The sequence below is a fragment of the Ochotona princeps genome, chromosome 3 (assembly GCF_030435755.1).
Source record: "Ochotona princeps isolate mOchPri1 chromosome 3, mOchPri1.hap1, whole genome shotgun sequence".
In the NCBI taxonomy this organism is placed as follows: domain Eukaryota; kingdom Metazoa; phylum Chordata; class Mammalia; order Lagomorpha; family Ochotonidae; genus Ochotona; species Ochotona princeps.
In genome coordinates, this window is record NC_080834.1 from 27219284 (window position 1) to 27241145 (window position 21862).

The 21862-nt window shown below is 58.6% G+C and overlaps 1 protein-coding gene across 1 annotated transcript in view; it reads left to right on the plus strand.

The window, feature by feature from the left end:
• The first annotated feature begins 283 nt into the window (after window positions 1-283).
• Window positions 284-21862, plus strand: part of C2CD2 (C2 calcium dependent domain containing 2) — a 43913-nt gene continuing 22334 nt past the window's right edge. The window contains exons 1-5 of the mRNA XM_058661255.1: window positions 284-307; window positions 835-1737; window positions 9644-9745; window positions 18932-19045; window positions 20512-20616. Coding sequence (XP_058517238.1) covers window positions 284-307; window positions 835-1737; window positions 9644-9745; window positions 18932-19045; window positions 20512-20616 — 1248 coding nt within the window. The remainder of the gene's footprint in view (window positions 308-834; window positions 1738-9643; window positions 9746-18931; window positions 19046-20511; window positions 20617-21862) is intronic.

Genomic DNA, 21862 nt, shown 5'->3' on the forward strand with positions numbered 1-21862 from the left:
CCCTGCCCCACACCTGTCCGTCCTCTTACTCACCCACCTGGGCACCTCCTCCTCTAGGGAAACCAGGGCCCAGTGGAGTCCCTGCTGATGTGACCAACTCCCACCTGCACACCCCTGCTCGGGCTAAGGCCAAGGGCATGGTCTGTCAGAGACAAACACACACACACACACACAACCCAGCAGTGCCTTCTTCCCTCCCCCCCTCCGCCCGCCCCACCACAGGCTTCCTCTCCCCTGCTGAGGCCTGGAGCGCCAGCTGGAGGCTTCTGGGACCCTTCCCGAGATGGGTGTTCGTGTGCAAGGCAAGGTCAGGAGTCTAACACACACACTTACTACCATATCACACACCACACATGCACATGTCGTTACACACATGTCATACACACCACACAGCACGCACAGCCACCAGACAACATTCCACAGGCACTACAGAATATATCACACATCCACCACACACACGTGCTACATGTCATACACACCACCTACCACGCACATCTGTCACACACTGCATGATAAAACAGCACACTGTCTAGAAGGGGGTCACCTGCAGACCCCTCGGAGGTGGGCCAGAGGCCATCTGTGAGGGCCAGTCCTCGTGGATTTCCAGGGACTTTCCAAGGACTTAACCCCACACCTGCTGGCGCTGCCTGGCAAGAGGCTACCTAGGACTCTCCCTCAAACTGCCTAGTTCACACGCAAATCCACTCGCACACACACTCAGCTGCGTGTTACTGCAGGTGCAGACACTCAGGCACACGTGCACACACGCGCACACGGGTTGTGCCCCGCGGCCATACAGCAGTCCCGGAGATCAGGCTGGTTCAGCGCCCACAGCCGCGTCCCCACGCCGGGCCTGTCCGCTCGCGCGAGGGGGAAGCCCGATTGCCGCGCCCAGGGGTAGTCGCAGCACGGGGCGTGCGGTGCGCGCACGTGGAAGGCCAGGGGCCAGGCCTGGCGCGGGAAGGGCGCGGGGCCTTTAAGGGGGCGGGGAGGGCGGGCCCTGGAGCGCGGGGCCGCCCCGGGCACCCGCCCCTCGCGCCCCGCCCCGCGGCTCGCGCCTCTTGCGGCCACTGCTGGGCCGCGGGCGGGACGCCCGGGGCGGCGCGCCCAGGAGGAAGCGCGTCCCGGCCGCGGTCCCGGGAGCTGGCAGACGCTGGAGTCAGGAGCGCCGGCCACAGGGTCATCTCGCACGGATCCCCAGGTGTGCTGGGCTCCCGGCGCTCTCCCGCACGCTGTGGCCACCGTGCGCCCGCCGGCATTTCCTCTCCCTCTGGCTCTCCCGGACTCCAGCCTCTGGATCCTGCGCGCCGCGCCCCCTCCACGCCCCCTCCAGCTCCCGGCAGGCCGCCAGCGGATGTCCTGAGCTCGCCACTCTCTAGCTGCGCGCGTCCCGGCCGGCCCCAGAGCTGCTCGGAGAAGTCGGGACCGGGCGGGGCATGCGCCATCACCATGGCCCGGCTGGGCTCGTGGCTCGGTGAGGTACAGTGGCTGGTCTTGGTGTCGCTTTTCGTCGCTGCCCTGGTCACGGTGGGACTGTACCTGGCGCAGTGGGCGCTGGCGCGGGCACGCCCTGCATCTAGGCGGCGGGCGGAGGCAGCAGTGGCTGCGCACTCTGGCAAGGCGCATCTCCCGGAGCCCGACGCGTTGCTCTCCTGGATCCTGACGTTGAGCAGCTGGAGACGCCAGTGGCAGACGGCCTGGGTGACCGCCCTGAACGCCGAGGCCCAGAGGAAAGGGGTGAGTTCCCGAAACCCAGGCTGGCGGGAGGGGGCGTCGGGGGCGCCTGGCGTTCTGGAGGCGTGGCCACCGCCCTCATCCTGAGGGAGCATCCTTCAAAGTTGGGAGGGCAATCGGTGGGGAGCCCGGACTGCAAACCTCTGAGTGCAACCCCCAGGCTCCAGGCTGCCAGGGACAGCTTGCCTGTTCGCAGGTCCCTGTGAGAGGGTCCCCGGGTCCGGGTCATTTCGTACCTGCTGGACTGCAGGACCCAGCTGAGAAAGGCGTGCGTGGGACCCACCGCTGACCTGGCCCTGGGTGGCTGTCTGTGGTGCTCAACCTTGGCGTTGTGGCTTGGTGCTGTGGCCTTGGCACCCACGGCCATGGAATGAAAAAGCGAAAGAGCACAGTGTGTAAACCAACATAAATCTGGCAGCTTGGGAGGCTTCCCTCCCAGAAGTAACCATGCCTTCGATTGAAAAAGCCTTCAAGGTCAGCTAGTTGACCCACGTCCGCATTGGCCTTGGAGCCTTGGCTGGGGGCCCCCTCAACTGCACAGGTGATGGTGGGGGGCGGCCAGCCGGCTCGGGCAAGCAGCCCTCGCTCCCCAGAGCAAGCAGATTTTGCTGCATCTGACCCCTGGTTGACCTGATGTCACAGGCCTGCATTTTGGCACTGAACTCGCTGCAGGCTGATGGCTGGAGCCTTGCCACAGGCTCCCTAGCAGGATGGGAGCTGCTGGGGGGTGTGATCTGTGGTGGCCCCCCTCACACGCCAGGCTGGACCTCCTGTCCACATGCCCAGCTCCCTGCGGGTTGGGGGTGGTCCTCATCTCCCCGCTTCTGCTCTCTTGCCTGACACTTCTTGATGGACTCCCCCCAAAACGCCACTCCTTTGCCTCAGTGCTTCCCAGTTGCCACACGCCTAGAAGGATGAGAGAGAAAGGGAAGGAAGGCCCTCCTCTCTGGCTAAGTTTGGGGTTGGGGTCAAGTTCAGTCAAGTGTCTGAGGGTCTGTGTGGGGACCAGAAGGGTGATGGATGCAGTGGTTAGAGGCAGCGCCCAGCCGGGCTGTTTTTGGGGTCACGCCACGCACTCCTGGACCCGAATGTGCACTGAACTCTGCCTGGCAGAAGCCATCATGGTCATGGTTCAAGTCCAAACTGCCTGTGAGACCCTGTGTGGGCTGGCTCTGGGTGGGGTCACTGGTGGGGAGGGGAGAGCGTCTTGTTGTACCTGCTGGGTTAGAATTCAAATGGAGGCTTTTGTGGGTGATGGAATTTGGGGTAACCCAGCTCCCTACTCTGGCATGGCCATCCTGTCGGTGACAGCAGGGAGCGTGTGGGTGAGCAGGTGTGTGTGTTTGTGTTCCTGGGTGCCCGGGCAGCAGCTGCCCTTCCTCTCGGCCCTCCCCCACCCCCAGGCCCACTAATCCTGGATTAAGGCTGATGGCTGCAGGCCTGGAGAGTCCAGCTCACGGCCCTGCCCCCACCCTGTCCTGGCCAGTGAGGACCGGGCGACACTGCTGATCTATTTCCAGCGTCTTCCTTGAAATGCGATGCTTCCTGTCCAGAGGAGACCCCTCTAGGCCTCTGTGCCCTCCTAGCCTTGCCTTTTTAACATGCAAAGAGACCCTGAGCTCTTCTTGCCAGAGGGGAGACCCGGGCCCAGGTTCAACCCACTGACTGGCATGTCTTGGTCCTTCTCTGGCTACAGCCATGCCCCCTGCAGAAGACTTTTTTTTTTTTTTTAAGATTTGTTTATTTTTATTGGAAAGGGAGATTTTCAGAGAGAAGGAGTGACAGAAAGATTTTCTGTCTGCTGGTTTACTCCCCAAGTGGCCACAACGGCTGGAGCTGAGCTGATCCGAAGCCAAGGAGCCAGCAACTTCTTCCAGGTCTCCCATGTGGATGCAGGGTCCCCAAAACTTGGGCCATTCTTTGCTGCTTTCCCAGGCCATCAACAGGGAGTTGGATCAAAAGTGGATCTTCTGGAACCTGAACTGGTACCCATATGGGATGCCAGCATTGCAGGCAGAGATTTAGCCTACTAGGCCATGACATTAGCCCCTTCCAAGAAGTGTTTGAGGTTCCATCCTGGCGTTATACATACAGGACCAGGTATTGCTCAGACACAAGGGGAAGTCATGGTTGATCTGAGGTCGGACACAGGGCACTGGGAATCACCCGGGAGCTGGGCAGTGCTGGGTGTGCCTACTGCCTGCCACCTGCCCACTGCTAAGCAGGGGTATGTGAGCACTCTGGAATTTTCCCAGGTTCCTCAGGCACTTCCCCTGGGTGGAGAAGGACTTGTGAGAAGATGCCAGCCCCAAGCCTGCTGTCGGGCAGAGCCCCTCGCCCCACAGCAACTTCACGTGGTGATTTGACCTCTGGCTCCTGCATCTCCTGGTGCTGCAGGTGCTGTGGCCACAGACCAAGGACATTCCCTGCACCTGCACAGTGGCCACTCCGGCTGCTCCCGCCCAGCTGCCTGTCAGCCCGGCTTTCCCTGTTGCTGGCCTACTTAGAGGGGAACATTTGCAAAACACGTGTGACTATAACCTGTCATGCCAGGAACGCTTCCTGCCTGCCACCCACCTTGGGGTGTGGAGAGAGTTGTCGCCATCATCACAGCTTCACCGCCCCTGTGTGCTAGCAGCCATGCAGCCGCGTGCCAGCAGCAGCCCTGGGCCTGGAGCTGGCGTTGTGTTCATGGAGCCTGCCAGACAAAGCCCTCTGCCACATCATGAAGGTCCCCCGCCAACCCCGTTGGCTGCTGGCTCTTCCTTGGCCTAAGCCCGGGTTCTAAGTGCGGATGATTGACACTGTTGGGTGTTTTGGCGTCGTTGTTTGAAAAGAGCTGCTCTGTTGGGGCTGGCACTGTGGTGCAGCATGTTAAGCCTCCGATTGTGTGTAAGCATCCCATATGGGCGCGGGTTGGAATCCAGCAGCTCTACTTCCTGATCCAGCTTCTGCTAACGTGCCTGGGAAAGCAATGGAGGACAGCCCAAAGCCTTGGACCCCTGCACCCACATGGGAGACCTGGAAGAAGCTCCTGGCTCCTAGTTTTGGATGAGCTCAGCTTCAGCCATTGGGGCCATTCGGGGAGTGAATGAGCAGGCAGATCTCTCTCCCCTCTCTTTCTCTGTAACAATGTCTTCCAAATACAATTTTTTAAAAGAATGCTATGTGTACTAGAACGCGTTATGCACAGCCATGACTTGTATACCTGTGTCAGCTACAGGGTAAACATGGGGCCACCAACCCAGCCTCCGTGGAACACTCAACTCCTTTCTCCTGTTTCACACCTCCAAGGTTTTTTTTCAATCTTTTTTTGTTATATCTTTGACAATCTTTACATAGTTAATTAGGGTAAAAAATGTTCAAGGGATATAGGAACAAAAGTGGGTAAGACTATTATTTCCATATTGTTTCCTTCATGTTTAAAGGGGGGTATTAAGGGAGAAGGCCCACCCAATTTCCCACCCACCCCAGGTCCTGGATGTAGGGCATGCTCCGAGGTTCTTGCTCAAGCGGTGTTGATACTTCACCAGTTATGAATCGCTGCCAATCTTGCCACTCCAAGCACGATGAGGTCTTTGAAGAATCCACTGATTGACATAGTCCATCATAGAGTCTTCATTTGGCCTGTATTTCGCTGCCAACATATGGCTGAGATGGTTGATTGACCTGTTTTGTCTTCTGTCTTGTCTTGGTTAGGGTTCTGAGTCCAGCATTTCGACTGGGGAGATCTCCAGAGAAACTTTGTCTGAGGTGTTCCCAGACCAGACCAAGTTTTTTAAATGTGATTTATTTCTTTGTTGGAAAGGCAGAGAGTATGAGAGTCCCTCCGTCTCCTGGCTCACTCCCCAGATACCTGCAGTGGCCAGAGCTGGGTCACAGCTGAGGCTGGGGGTCAAGGGCAGCTTTCATCCCAGTGGCTTTTAGGAACCCTGTTACCTGAGCCATCACCGTCACTGCTGCCTCCCAGGTCTGCAATACAAGGAGCGGGGCTGGAGCCTGGGCCCCAGGATGGCGGGTGGGCCCCCCGCATGCCCAGCTAAGTGTCTGCTCCAGGTGGGTCTTGGCTCACAGGTCCCCGATCCAGCTGCGCTGTGATGGTGCTGCCTCACCGCCACGCCAGCGGCTGCTCGGTGCACGTGAGCCTGGGCAGGGACCAGAGGAAGCAGGGCCAGCCAGAGCTGTCCTCACCGTGGGGCAGCCGGGAGGAGAAGGCAGGGGCCCAAACATGGCAGCCCTAGGGCCCGGCCGTGGGTGCACTTGCTGCTGCCATGTGCCTGCTGCGCCAGCTGGGCCCTTGCAGCTGTCGAGGCTCAATCCTGAAAGCAAAGTCCTCACAGTTGACATGGCAGTCACGTGGCCCCACGGGGGATGAGTCAGCAAAGCCGGGCTGCTTGCATCAAGTGTCCTTGTTTATTAACGCATTGATCTCTTCAGTAAAGATTGGTTGTGTTTTGAAAGCATTATAGAAAGATAGAGAGGGTCTGTTCACTCCCCAGATGGCAGAAACAGCCAGCACCTGGGTCAGGCTGGGTCAGGAAGCTCCAGGAGCCAGGGGCTTCTTCTGGGTCCCCCACATGGGTGCAGGGGCCCAAACACTTGGGCTGTTCTCTGCTGCTTTCCCAGGCGCATTAGTAGTGAGGTGGATGGGAAGTAGAACAATCGGGACTTGAACCGATGCCCCAGGATGCGATGGTGGTGTCCCAGGAGGTGGCTTAACGTGCTGTACTCAGTCCCATCTCGCCCCTAGGGAGTGGGGTTGGGGCGTACTCCTCCGGCCGCCCCTCCATCTCCTCCTCGCTGACCACTGCCTCCCTCAGTGCGTCTGGTCTGCCCGTGGCTTCCGTGGCATCTGCTCAGGGCTGGCTCTCTTTTCCTGCTGACTGGCCGTCCCCACTGCAGGCCACAGCCACCGCCTCCACCAGTCAGGATGGGTGTACTGTGCTCCACGGGGCAGAATACTACTGCTGCCTCCTTCATGGCGCCCTGGCTGCCGTGTGGCAGTCACAGGCCCTCCACTGGCAGCCAGCTGGGAACCTCGTCAAGCCCGTCACCAACTCCACCCCCGTCCGCAGCCCCGTGTGTGCACCTCGCTCTCTCTCTGTCTCTCTCTGTCTCTGTCTCTTGTACTCTGTCCTACGAGCACCTGTATGCACCTCTCTCTCTGTCTCTCTCTCTCTGTGTCTCTCTCTCTCTGCCCTACGAGCCCCTGTGTGCACCTGCTCTCTGAGTTCCCCTGGTACCTTGACCGTGAGCTGATGCCCTGAATTGGGTCCCATGGCGCAGCTTGCTTCCCATGCCTTGGTTTTTTTTCTCACCAGCAGGGACTTTGTAGTCGTTAGGTTGCAGGCGACATTCCACTAGATTCTTGGGCGGCCGGTCCTCCTCAGCCTGTTGGACTGTCTCACCTGCTGCTGGTGGCATCCCCAGAACTAATGCCTGCTCTAGAAAGCTCCACGGGTCTTCCTCCTTCACACGTGGCCATCCTCACCATTGCCTCCTTCCTGGGAGAGGCTCCACCTCGGCAAGCGCACTCTGTGTGTTTCTTGGTGCTGGGGGATGGCAGTCTGCCACCAGTTTTTCCCTCCCCCGTCACGGCTCCGTCGTCTTCAGATGCGCTGTGACCTGCAGGCTCTGAGCATCCTGAGTCTTCCATAGCTGTGTGCACAGAAACTGCAAAGCCTGCCCCCATCGGTGGTGCCCAGTGGGCATCTGTTGCCTCGGGCACATGGGGCACATTTTCCCACGGACAGGATCCCTGCTGTGGAGGTTCGGCCACAGCGCGAGTTGGCACAATGCCACAACATCGTGCTGCAGATGTGCTGGGTGGAAGCCACGAGCCAGGCGGCCCGCCCAGGCAGACACGTGGCTCCTCACATTCTTGTGGCTTGAGCTTTCCCAGTATTCTTTCCCTGGCTCGTGGCAAGTACTCCTGCACCCACACCAGTCTTAGGGAGAGCGAGTGAGGGTCTTCCTATCCTTGCTTCCATTTCATACCTACTTTTAAAAATGTTATTTAAACATTTTTAAACAAGGTTGTTGAATTTGGACAATGGGATGCCGGACTCTATGTATGGTAAATGCTTGCAATGAGGGAATCCCAGCAGAACTTGAGCTGTGGCCATGCATCAGGATGGAGGAATCCACCGGGGGGGAGGGTTTGGGGTGAAGGGGGGAGAATCCCAGTACCTATGAAATTGTGTCGCGTAATACATTGTAATTAATGGGAAAAAATAATAAAATTTTTTAAAAAACAAAAATAAATGAAATAAAGGGAAAGAGAAAAAAAAATGTTATTTACTGATTTGACGGAGATCTTCCATCTTCTAGTTCACTTCCCGATGACTATAGCGGCCATAGCTGAGCTAATCCAGAGCCAGGAGCCAGGAGTTTCCTCTAGGTCTCCCACGCAGCTGCAGGGGCCCAGGCACTTGCACATCTTCCACTGCTTTCCCAGGTGTATTAGCAGGGAGCTGGCTCCAAAGTGGAGCGACCAAGACTCAAACCAGCATCCATGTCTGAGGCTGTGGCTTTTCCCACTGTGACACAGCACTGGCCCCTCCACTTACTGCTTCTAATGAGCAATGTATTTGCTTTGCAAGAGGACTCAGGGGGCATTGCAGTGCCCAGCCAGGGCTGGTCATGGATGTCACTCAGGTGGTCCGCCAGAGCAGGGGCCAAAAGCCGTAGAGTGTGTGTTTGCCAGGGAGGTGGGGCAGTGTCTTGCTGGAGCCCCATTGTGCTGCAAGTGGGCGTCAGTGCCGGCCAGCTGCTGTTTGCAGGGCGGTGGCATGGGTGTGAGCTCTCAGCCTGGCTTCTGGGACCCTGACTTCATCCTTCCCGAGAACGAGGGGTCATTCTCCCTGGCTGCGCGATGGGGGGTGAGGTCAATGTTGCTGGAACAGGGTGTGGCTGCAAGCTTGTTGCCTTTTTCTCAGTCACTGGGAATTCTTAAGACGTTACTACAGCATCTCTGCTGCTTGCTGAGCTGCAGGGCACTTGCCTAGTGTTTTTAGTATGTTATTTATTGGTAAGATGGAGAGATGGATATCTTACATCCACTGCTTGGCTCCCCAAATGCCCACAGCAGCCAGGGCTGGGCCAGGCCAGTGCCAGGAGCCAGGATCACCATCTGGGTCTACCCGTGGGTGGCAGGGTCACTGTCCTCCTGCCAACAAGCTGGTGCTCCCCACCGCCAGGTGCCCACACTGGACAGGACTGTGTCAGCACCTGCTCAGGGTTCACGCAGACACCCTGTGCTGTCCTCAGCGTGTCGGGATAGAGCCAGAATTTCTGTCCACAGAGATTGGGCCTCTTGGAAGGACAGGCTTGGTATGTGTCAGAGCCCACTGTGTGCCTTATATCGTAGCTCCTGCTTTGAGAGTTCTGGTTGCCAGATGCAGTAGGGGGCTTCCAGTAGGACCTGCAGCAGCCGCAGCCCCTGGCACTGGCTTTTCAGGAGCAGCTCCCTGAAAAGTTAATGGGAATGTAGAGGTTGAGGGCAGGAGCTGGGTTGCACCTGTGGGGCATGAGGCTGGGGCCGCAGGAACCCCTGTGCTGGCACCGCCCAGGGAACAAAGTTGGGGGTTGGGAGACTCATTTCCATCCCAGGGATCTCGTCCATCTCCTCGGGATCCAGGGGTCTCTCATTGGGTCATGAGGACTGTCCTGGGCCGACAGAGCCCCGGTGGTTTGGGGGGCGGCCCGGCCCTCACCGAGAGTCCAGCATGCTGAGCTGGTCGCTGTCACTCCGTCAGCAGCGGCTTTCTTTCCTCTGTCCTCTCCCCTGACCGAATCCCCCGCCAGGAAGTGGTTGTTGCAGCCCAGAGCTTTGTAGGGACCCAGGTTCTGAAGAGCTGCCCGGCCCTCCTGTGCCCCCGGCCTCACTGTTCTTCTCTTGCTCTTACAGGGCCAGCTGCTCCTGGACTTCCAGCAGGACCTGCAGCAGCAGCAGCCCCTGGCACTGGCGGTGCAGGAGGTCTCCAGCGTGCTCAGGTCGCCCCAGGAGAAGGTAAGCGGTGCTTGGTCCCCTGTGGTGGCTGGGTGAGGCCCCCCAACCCTGGGGCAGGGGGCGTCGCCTGCCTGGGAGCCCGTGAATGGCTGGAAGGAGTGTAGTCCTCAGGCGCGCTGCTCCACGGATACCCCTGGGGGACGCCACCCCACATCCAAAAAGCCACCCAGCAGGCGGTGCCTCCTGACCCAGCAAACTCAGATAAGACACGCGAGACAGCGAAGAGGCTGGGTGGCCAGGGCCTGGGTTAGAAGTGGAGCAGGCCTGAGCGATGGGTGTCGGGTTTTTCCTTTAACACGTATTTATCTGGTTTTTATTTGAAAGGTAGGGTTAAAAGAGAGAATGACAGAACAAGAGAGATCTTCCATCTGCTGGTTCACTCCCCGGTGGCTGTAAAGGTCGGGCTGGGCCAGACCAAAGCCAGGAGCCAGCAGCTGTCTCCGGGTCTCCCACATGGGTGCAGGGGCCCATGCACTTGACCATCCGCTGCTGCTGCTTTCCCGGGTGTGTTAACTGGGAACTAACACTCAGTGGGATGTTGACTTCCCAGGGGGCAGCTTAACCTGCAGTCGAGGACTGGGTCTCTTGTTGGGTGACACAGCGGGGTGCTGGTTGCACACCCATGACCATGTTGAAAGCCCACAGCTGAAAGATAGAAGCAAGGACCTGCGCTGTGGTGCAGCAGGTTAAAGCATTCCACGTGGGCACTGGTTCAAGTCCCAGCTCTCTACTGATGTGCCTGGAATAACAGGGGCGGAGGGCTCCAGTGCTTGGTACCCTGCCCCCGCCCCTGGCTTTGGCCCAGCTGTGGCCCTGGTGGCCATGTGGGGGCAGTGCACGAGTAGACGGAAATGCTCTGTCCAAACACCCTTGCTTTGTGCCGCTTCTGTGGGTGAACTATACAGCATGGAAGGCTGTCTTGTAAGGGTCATGGCTGCACACATGATCTCTTAGGTGATAGATGTGGGGTTGCCAGGGATGGAGGGGAAGTGGATGGGGGTGTCTGGTAGTGGGGCTGAGGAAGCAGTCCTGCCCACGCTGGCGGTGCTGGCTGAACCTCAACAAGGGCCCTGGCCCACATCCTGGCTGGCATGCCGGGCCATGGGTGGGATGCCACATTTTGTGGGGTGTTGTGTTTACCACAATGGTAAACATCTGAACTTAGTGAAGTGGTTTTATTTTCCCACATAACACTTGCCGCACCCCACTGGGTGGTCGGCAAGTGCGGGCAGCCGCAGGCATGAACACGGCCGGCTGGGGGTTGCCTACCTGGCTTGTAGCCCACACACAGGGGTCCTGACAACTGCATTAAGTCAGCATGAGGTCCTGGTGGCTTGCGAGACGCCCTGTGTCGTTGGGTGTGGTGGGCCTTTTGCGTGTTTCACGTGCTTCCGCGTCCGTCTGCCTGCTGCTTTGCGTCTTCCTTAATCTGTTGTTGTTGGAATTCTCCAGAGATCCTATCCACAAGGAAGGCGGAGCCTCGCCCTCTAGCCCTTCCTCCGGCAGCAGCTGTGGCCGGTGACTGGAGGGGGCCTGCCCAAGCCCCAGGCCTGCCCTGGCCTGCTCCGTTCTCCACTCCCTGTCAGTACTGAAGGGACCCTCCCTCCCCAGCCCCCAGCCCCAGGCTGGTGCTGCCCTCAGGCCGTGCCACTCTGCCTCTGCTGTCCCTGTCGGCACCTGTTCTTTACTCACTCTTCCTAGAAGGGCAGGTACTTACGGAAGAACAGGGACATGACTTGGGGGCTTGCCCGATGGCCAAGAGGCAGCATTAGGAACGGGGCGGGTGGGGCCTGGACTGTGCACAGCATGTGCTCATGAAAAAGAAACAGGAAGGAACGCAGCAGCTTTTTAGCAGCCAGGTGGGCCCCCAGCGCTTCCTGCCAGGCTGGTGTCCTCTTCCTCGGGTTCCTGGAAGCCGCGGGCAGTGCACAGTGCACATTCCAGCTTTGTTTTACGAGAATATTTCCCCTGGTCGTGTGGCTGCTGGGTCGTGGCCACGGCCAGGGCGTCCTCTGAGTGGGGTGAGTGGACAGCTCCCTCTTCTGCTGAAGCCACGCCGTGATCTCCCACCATGCTGATCTGGTGGCAGGTGTGAGAGCAGTGGGCTTGCTGGTCCTTGGAGCATCACAGTACCCAGCCCAGGCCTGGCTCCCCTGCAGCGGGGCCCTGCTGGGGTCTGGCTAGGCCCCTGGAGAGGTGAGTGGGAGCAGGCGCCCTCCTAGCCCCCCTCCTCCTATTGCTGTCAGCCTCCCCACAGCCTTTGCCATCCCTGGGGCAGATGTGACACACTCATTTTTTTAAAAAGATTTTTTTTTTTAATTGGAAAGTCAGATGTATAGAGAGGAAGATCCTCTGTCCAATGGTTCACTCCCCAAGTGACCGGATAGCCGGTGCTGCGTTGATCCAAAGCCAGGAGCCAGGAACTTCCTTCTGGGTCTCCCACACGGGTGCAGGGGCCCAATGCTCTGGGCCGTCCTTGACTGCTTTCTCAGGCCACAAGCAGGGAGCTGGATGGGAAGTGGAACAGCCAGGACTCGAACTGATGCCTCAAGCCCCAGTCCTAGTCCCAAAGCACCCATTTTGGGGAGAAACCAGGCAGGCCCTCAGAGCTTCTCCTGACACCGTGTCCTGGGCAGAACACTGCACAGCACCATGTGTGCAGGGAGGTCAGTGAGACACGGAGGCTCCGTTTGGGTGCCACCCAGGGGCTGGTGCCGGGCATGGCCATGCAGGCCTGGGGGGCCAGTGCTGCACAGCGTCCACCGTGCTCACCACTCGGCCCCACCCCAGCACACAGGCCTCAGGCCACCTTGTCGGGCGTCCTTCCAGCTGTGTCTATTTCCTTTCTAAACGAAGAAATCATGGATTGACTTTTTGTTTTATTTGAAAGACGGGGGGGAGAGAGACAGCTCTTCCATCTGACTGTTCCCCAAGTGCCTGGTGGCTGGGACCGGCTGAAGCCATGAGCCAGGCCCTGTGCTGGTGGCGTGCTGCGGCCACCTGCTTGCTGCCTCCTGTCTGGCCCCTCCAGCTGCCTGGACGTCCCCAGCCCCCACTCACCTCATTAGTATACAAAAGCAATCTTATCTCCGGGGATTCCTAGTACCTGGAACCCAGGACAAAGGACAAACATTTGTCACTGGGCAAGGTCACCCTGCCAGGGCGTGTCATTTCCCTATGGGTATTCTCCAGGGTGACAAGCAATCTCTTCGGCACAGCACCCCCACATGGCTGGGCATGCCCTGACCCCTACAAGGCGTCCCCAGGGGCCACTCTGCATGCTGGCTGGCCACCCCCCACCCCGCTTGTTCAGTATCCATTCCCAGATTCCCCAGGAGTACCTAGTTCAGTCTTTGTGCTTGGGAGCCCAGTCCATGCAGCAGGCAGTGGGGGCTGACCCTGGCGCTGGACACTAATGTGTGATTGGCCCCTGTGGAGGCTGACCTTGAGCCAGGGCCTGGGGCTGTGCCAAGGAAGTAGTCCCTACAGGAAGTGTCTGCCAGCACAGTCGGTCTGAAGGCAGGTGACTGCCCAGGGGTCGGGGGTCCCTGGAGGAGCCCCTGTTCTCCATGCTGTTTCCACATGAGTGGCAGCAGCCAGTAAAGGGTGTGAAGCTGCAATCCACAGCTTGGAAGCGAAGGTGGACCAGCGTCCTCCGGATCCAGCCGGAGGCTGGATGCCCACCTTCTGGACCTGTGTCTGCTGGGTTCACACGCCTCCCCGACAAGGCTGGAGGGGAATAGGAGGTGTGCAGTGCCCTGTCCATCACCTGCCTGGACATTATAGTTCATGACAGCATCAGGTGCCAGCAGGCCGGCGTCGAGTAGACATGTGTGCCGTGTGCAACATCTGTGGTCGTTGACCTGTGGACTCCACCTGGCCTTCCCCCTCCTCCTCCCCCTCCCTCACCATCCCCCAGACCCACCTGATTAGTTCCACTCAATCGCAGACTCCCAACTTTGCAGGGCTTGAATTCCAGGTGTCTCATTCACCTTCTGTTTAGGTCACAGTGAGAAAAGGTTGTGAAATTGTTTGCAACTGGGTCTTCCCAGAGTGCAGGGCGTGGAGGTTCCCAGGAGGGGGCCATGTCCCCTGGGATCCCCTGTCCAGCCAGAACAGGAGAAGTGCCTCCCATGCGCTCACCTGTTTGCGTGAGTGCGGCTGAGTTGGCCGTCTGGGGAACAGCTTCACCCTGGGTTGGAGGAGATGAGGCAGGAAAGGCCCTTGAGGTGTACCCAGATTTAGTTTGTTAGGTTATGGAGCGCAAATGTTTGGAGTGTGTGCCAATCTGGCCGTACACCGGAAGCTGCCTGCAGCCCGGGATGGACCTGGGAGTTCCTGTCTGGATCTGGAGTGTGTGGGAGAACGGGACGCGTGCAGATGGAGTGGGACCAAGGATGCACGCGTTGGGGTGTGAGCGCTACAGCACCCCTTGCAGGATCCAAACCCCATGTGGGTGCCGGTTGGCATCCCCACTGCTTCACATCCAGTTCAGCTCCCTGCTAATGCACACACCTGGGAAAGCAGCAGAACATGGCCCCAAGTGCTTGAGCCCTGCCTCCCACATGGGAGCCCAGATGGCGCTCCCAGCTCGTGGCCTCAGCCTGACCCAGCCTGGACGGCTGCAGCCATCTGGGGAGTGAACCAAGGGATGGGAGATCTCTCTCTGCCACTCTCACCTTAAATGAGTAACCACAGGGAGCCCTCTGTGGTCCACAAGGGAAGCCAAAACATCCATCCAGCAGCCCTTAGGTTTGTCCACCATTTTATTTCCAGCATTTTCCATCCCGACTTCCAGGAGCATCCTGTGGCAGCAGATGATGTCAGCTGTGCAGACATTGTGGCTGTCATTGAGTGCTCAGGGGTTTGGCTTTGGACTGAAGCATCTCTGTTCCAGAAAGCCACTGAGCAGGCTGCGGAGTGGGGCAGACACTCGAGCAGGAAGCACGTTTTCCCAAAGGGTCTTTGCTTCCGCTGTCCTCTGGGATTCTTCCCTCCGGGCATTGTCTGGGGTGAGTGCTGTGAGACACAGTGAAGCCCCAGGAGGCCTTTGGGGTGTGTTGTCTCAGCTGTGTTCCTGGTCCATTTCTCTAGAATGTTCGAGAGCATTCTAGGACAAGCTTCATGAAGAAGGGAAGAGGAAGCAGGCAGGGAAAGATCAGGGCGCTGCTTGTGGAGCTCCCTGGGGACCAAACAAAAGACCGGGGTAGCAGGATCAGAGCTGTGGGCCTGGGTCTGTGGCCGAGCTAGAGAGGTGCAGGAAAGGTGAGGGAAGGCTTGTTGCCCTCTGCCACCAGTGGGGGTCCTCTGAAGCCTGCCCCTGCCCTTTAAAAAATATACACTTTTATTGCGAAGGCTGAGTTGCAGAGAGCGGGAGAGACAGAGAAAGATGTTGCATACTCCGGTTCACTTCTCAGATGGCCACAACAGCTAGAGCTGAGTTAATCAGAAGCCAGGAGCCAGGAGCTTCTTCCAGGTCTCCCACGTGGGATGCAGGGGCCCAAGCACTTGGACCATCCTTCACGGCTTTCTTAGGTGCATCAGCAGGAAGCTGGATGGGAAGCGGAGCAGCCAGGACTTGAACCGGCACCCATCTGGGATACTGGCGCTGTGGACATAGGCTTAACATCCTACACCATTGTGCCGGCCCCGCTTTATGGAATTGAGAAGTTCTTTGCTTTCTTTGCCGGGGGCGGGGAAAGAGTATCCAGAAGTAAGCGGCCTGACCCGGGGCTGCTGGTTTTCCAGGTAACAGGTGGCTGTGGGCTCCATGGAGTCCTGCTCCAGGAGATGGGGCAAAGAGGGAGGCATTATCACCATCAGAGGTGCCAGATCCCCAGAACCCGAGGTGGGTCAGCATTTCCCAAGTGTGAACTTGGGAACCCGTGAAGGTTTGGGGCAGAGAGACTCCAGCGCCCCCTCCAGGTGTCTGCTCACCCTGGGCATTCTGGCCACGTGGGAAGGCACCATGCCTCTTGCAGGAGGTGACCCCCACTCCACCCCGGGCAGTAGTACCGGCTTTGCTTCTGTTGGCAGGCACCGGTGGCACGCATTTAAGCCTCATTGTGTGGATAACACCTTAAAAGAAGATCATGTATTTCTAAACTCTTCTTTCCATTTGGTTCCCATCCATTTGGCAAATGGGGGCTTCATGATTGACAGGGTGGTGCAGGCTGAGGTTGGTGGGGGGCGGGGTGGCTGGTGGGGGGTGGAGAGAGCGGCCCTCATGGATCTTGGGGAGGCCAAGAGAGGGTTGGTTCCTGCTGCCCATTTTTCTTTTCTTCTTCTTCTTCTTCTTTTAATTTAAAAACTTACTTATTTAAAAGGGTAAGCGGGAGACACAGAGACTAAGAGAGATCTTCCATCTACTGCGTCACTCCCCAAGTGGCCTCAACAGCCAGAGCCAAGCCAATCCAAAGCCAGGGGCCAGGAACTTCCAACAGGTGTCCCACACGGGTGCAGGGTCCCAAAGCCTTGAGCCATCCTCCACTGCTTTCCCAGGTCTATTAGCAGGGAGCTGGACAAATAGTGGAGCAGCCAGGACTTGAACTGGCACCCACACTGGATGCTGGCTTTGCAGGGGTGGCTTGACCCACTGTGCCATGACTCCAGCTCCTGCTGGTCTTTCTTTGGGCTGCAGCAGGTGTCCTAGGAGAGCCAGGTCTTGGCCCTGACCCCACTTCCTTGGCCTGTGGACCTAGAAAAGGTCATTGCAACGTTTTGCATTTTTTGCAATGCTTGGGATCTCTGTGTCCAGGAACGGGGTGGGGACAGGAAATGAGAGTTCACCTGCCCCGGGCCAGAGTGTGGTTTCTCAGGAAGTCAAATCAGGTAGGGCTGGAGTGGTTGTGTAGTAACTAAAGTCTCCACCTGTGACGCCACTCTCCCATGTGGGTACAGATTCAAATCCTGGCTGCTCCACTTCTGATCCAGCTCCCTGATAACGCACCTGGGAGAGCAGCAGAGAATGGCCCAAGTGCCTGGGCCCTTCATACCCACATCCTGGCTTCATGCCACTCATGCGGGAGACTCAGATGAAGTTCCCAACTCCCAGCCCACTGCAGCCTGTCATTGTAGGAACTTGGCGGGTTGAAGAGCTAGCAAATGGAAGCTCTGTGTGTGTGGGTGGGGGGAATATATGTGTGTGTGTGTCTTTGCTTCTCAAATAATCTTTTAAGGCAAGGGGGTGAGGCTGGTGCTGCGGTGTAACAAATGAACTTTCATCCCCTATGGACGTTGGTTCTAGCTGTCCCCCTTCTGGCCCAGCTGCTGCTAATAGCCTGGGAAAGCAATAGAGGACGGCCCAAGTCCTTGCACCCCTGCACCCTTGTGGGAGACCCTGAGGAAGCTCCTGGCTTTGGATCAGCTTAGCTCTGGCTGTTGTGGCCACTTGGGGCATGAAGCAGTGGGTGGAAGATTCTCTCTCTGTTGAGTCTGCTCTGGTTAATTTGAGAGATGCCAGAGAAACAGCACAGCGCACACCAGGTGCGTGCCTGCTTGGTTCTGGGTTTTGGCCGCTGCCTGGGCTATTGCAACAAAGGCAGTAGCTTCTCTCTGTGTCCCAGTGTCTCTTCCAGGGTTGTTGGTGAGGAGCTTGTTTAACCTGAGCAGGTGCTGTCTGCGTGTTCTGCCCAGCCTTCTGTGGCCTAGGGGGAGGCTGCTGAGGCCCGAGTGACCCCTGGCCAGCCAGCAGTGGAGAGTGACCCCAGGGACTGCTCCTTGTCCAGATCCATGCTAGCCAGATTTTTGTCCTGCCAAGAGTCGGGGGAGGGTGACCTCTGGGGAGTGCTCCGTGGGCAAGCTGGGGGAGGGGCTGCTGACCTGGGCCGTGGGTTGGCTGGTGGTGCCCATGGTGGGGGTGGATTGCCCTGGAGGTGAGGAGGAAGAAGACCATGCCCGAGCCTTGAACCCAGCTCAGGGCAGGCTCTGGCCACCGGCTTGTTTGGATAATCTTTCCACTTTGGTTATTTTGGATTCTGGGAAATGCCTTGGAGGGTTAAGGAATGTTCTCTTCCTCTCCTGCCATGGGGTCAGCGAGGGGCCCCTGGGAAGCGGGGAGGGGCGGCTGACATGTACCCTCCTTCGCCTCCCCCGACCTCCACCCGCACCCCGCCCCCAGCCGGGCACACCTAGCCGTGCCTGTGTCGGCCCACGCTGGCCTGGCACACTGCCCTGGGCCGGCTGACCGGCTGGGAGGTCCAGGAGGTGGACACATCGCTGGGCGGGATGGCCGTGAGCGTCACCCCTCGGAAATGCGGCCGAGTGCTCCCCACCGTGTGGTTGAAGCCTGGTGATGTCACTGTGTGACCCTGACTCGGAGCCCCCATGAGCTTATGCTGTCCTGTTTCGGTCACGGCTGCATTCTTGGGGAACTGTCTCATTGCCCATACATCCCTGTGACTTCTTCGTTTCTTTATAAACACGGATAGTTAGAGGTGACTGAAGTACAAGCAACTCCTTACACCCGAGTTCAACCCTTTAATGTGCTATTTGTGTCAATTATTTTCTTTCTTTCTAAGGCTAACTTTTAGAAAGAGAAAGGATGGCTAATGAAATTTTAAAAAAAGATTTATTTATTTTTATTGGAAAGGCAGATTTACAGAGAGAAGGAGAGACAGAGAGATCTTCCATCCGTTGGTTTACTCCCCATATGGTTGGAGCTGGGCCAGACCGAAGCTAGGAGCCAGAATCTTCTAACAGGTCTCTCATGTGGGTGCAGGGGCCCAAGCACTTGGACCATCCTCCACTGCCTTTTCCAGGTCATAGGCAGGGAGCTGGATTGAAAGTGGAGCAGCCAGGACACAAACCAGAACCCATATGGCATGCCGGCATCACAGGCGGAGGAGTAGCATACTACACCACAGTGCCGTGAAAATGGATTTTGAATTCAGTTCAATTCTGAGGATTTTAAAATTGGTTGTTTTAAGGAAACAAAGCCAAACATGTGTTTCTAGAAGTTGGTGACGGGACAGACTGCATGGCTGGTCCTGGCCAGGCCGACTGAGCTCCTGGGAGACCCCTCAAGGAGCTGGAGTCAACTCCCTCTCTTGGTTGGCAAGCACTGGGTACCCGGGAGCAGGTGAAGCTAGCTGGCCACATAGCTGAGCCGTGTCCTGGCTCACACAGCAGCAGACACTGGTGCCATTCCTCGTCTGTGACCTCTCACCTTCGCCCTGTGCCCTGCAGGTGGTGACCTGTCGCGCCGTGGCCCAGGCTGTGCAGTTCTCCGTCGGCGCGGGGCCCGCCGAGGGCTCAGGATGCGGCCTGTACGACGTGCGGCTCACCCCGCTTCACTTGCAGGTGGGAAAACCAACTTGGAACCTTGGGGCTGGCGTGGTGGGCGTGGAGGCTGTGGTGGAGGCTGTGGCGTGGGCGTGGAGGCTGTGGCGTGGGTGTGGAGGCTGGGGCGTGGGCGTGGAGGCTGTGGCGTGGGCGTGGAGGCTGTGGCGTGGGCGTGGAGGGATGTGGCGCGGGCATGGAGGCTGTGGCGCGGGCGTGGAGGCTGTGGCGCGGGCGTGAAGGCTGTGGCGTGGGCGTGGAGGCTGTGGCGCGGGCGTGGAGGCTGTGGCGTGGGCGTGGAGGCTGTGGCACGGGCGTGAGGGATGTGGCGTGGGCGTGGAGGCCGTGGCACGGGCGTGAGGGATGTGGTGTGGGCGTGGAGGCTGTGGCGCGGGCGTGAGGGATGTGGAGGAGCGCCATCGGGTGGTAGTTTACAATCGTGAGCTTATGCAGCATCTGGTCTGTGTGGAAAATCCACGGGAGACACCTCTCCACACACACACACAGCACATGTACATGCAGACACACACATACACAGAGACACATAATACATGCACACATGTGCACACTCATATACCTGCACATATACACACATATGTGCATGTACACAAATGCATGCTTGCTTATTCACATAATGCACACATGGACACAATACACACATGTGTAGATGCACCCGCGTGTGAGTACATACATGTGTGTGCACATACATGTAAATGCCCTCACGCACCCATGTGTGTACAGCAACATGCACACATGTGCAGGTACATGCCTGCAGAGTGAGGCACACACAGGCACATACACGCACGTATACAGGCACCTGGCTGGCTGGGCGCTGCTCTCGCCCAGAGAACCCGGGGAGGCTCCAGTCCTGGCCGCAGCCACACCCACAGCTGTCCTTTACTGGGTGAGGTACCACACAGCCGGGCTCCCGGGAAAAGAGTGTGGGCGCAGTAGGGGGCTGTCACTCTGTCTCCCAGAGATGGTGGGCTGGGAAGAGGGACCGTCAGACACAGGAGGAAGGCAGCAGGGTGCCGTCACCTGTGGGTACCGTCTCCAGGGCATGTGGGCCTGGCTGGGGAGGAGGCCCCTGGGTCCCTCCTCCTCCTGCTCTTGGCTGAGCCCCTCCAGTGACAGAGACCCCAGGGTGTGGCAGTGTCTGTTACACCCTGAGGGAGGATAGGGTCCCCTTCCCACTGTGACAGCCCACGGTGGGCCCAGGGACAAGCCGGGCAGCTGTCCCTATAAATAAATACACAGATACAATGCACACGTGTGTACGTACATGTGGGCCTGGTAAATGACTATGCGTATAGCATGCATGTATGTGGGGCATCTAATAAACACACATACTGCGCATGTTGCACACATATGAACACACGTGATCATCACATACATACATGTGCGCACGTGCATGGCCCTCAGAACTGCTTGAAACTGCTTGAGAGGGCTGTTCCACATTAATCCTTTTTTTCCCTTTTTTTTGCTAGCTGGAGTTCCGCCTGGAGGACCAGCGCGAGGACATCCAGGTCACGTGGTCCCTCCTCAGGGTGCCCGAGATGGCCATTGACGTGCAGCCCCGAGCTCCAGAAGAGGTGGGTTCCTTGCTGAGGCTCCCCCAGCCAGTGGGTGTGTGTGAGCCACATGCACAGGAGCACTGGGACCGTGGCTTGAGTCTCACGCCTCGGACACCCACTGCTCACTTCCTCCCAGCTCTCAGGCAGTGAAGGGGGAGAGACAGGATGTCCCATCTGCTTCACTCCCCACGTGGCTGTGACAGCTGGGTAGACCAGGCTGAAGTCAGAAGCCTGAAACTCCACCGGTGTCTCCCGCACGAGTGGCAAGGGTCCAAGCAGTGGGTGGGCCATCTCCCTTCCCTTTTGCAGGGAGGTCCCAGCTCTGGCCCGTGTGCCACCTGCCACCTGCCCGGTGCCCTGCCACCCCCTACATGGGACGTGGGACACTCCTGCCCAGCCCGAGGCCTGCCCACCTGCCTGCTGGTCGCTGGGGCACTGCCCGCCCAGGTGTCCTGGGCACGGCCTCCTAGGGGTCAGAGGCTGTCGCGGCCCCCTGCTGGGCAGGAATGGCCTTGGGGGCAGGGACTGGCAGGCCAGAGAAGGAACTGGGAAGAGAGGTTGTCCTGGCAACTGCGGGGCCCATGTGTGAAACCTGACACCTGTGAGGGCAGGGCCTGACCTTTCACCCTTGGTTTCCTCCTCTGAAGCAGGAAGCTGTCAGAAAAAAAAAGTGGATAAACAGACAACTTTGCTTGCTAGGACAGCTGCTACGCTTGCCACCCAGCTCCTGCTCACGTCTGGGAAAGCTGAGGGACAGCCTACCTGCCTGTGGGAGACCCGCAAGGGAGTTTAGGCGCCTGAGTTCAGCTGGCCCGGCCTCTGCAGCCGCCTGGGTAGCGAGCCAGCACTGGAGGAACAGATGGGCTCCCAAGCTGCTCCTCCGGGCAGTGCGAGGGCTAAATGGAGGAACACAGACATGTACAGAGGGGTGGCGTCGGCTGGAGAGTGCTCTATGGCAGAGCAGTCCTGGCAGGGTGCAGCCCAGCCAGCCGGCCCTCCTCGCAGCAGCATGGACAGCCCCTGCTCTGGCCTCGCCTGCAGACCCCCACCTGCCCGCCAGCCCTGGCCTCCCGCTGCGTGAGGCCAGCCGCAGGTGCCTCGGTCGTGACGCCGACTCCTCACATGGGGTTTCTGCAGGGTGGATGGAGGTTGGCTTGTCCCGGCTCAAGCTTGGACCAGTCACGCCATCCTCCGGGTCGGGGCTGGGCAGTGTCCCTTTCTGAAGTGCAGGCCCCCTTCCCAGGCGCACGTGGCTGTGGGCGAC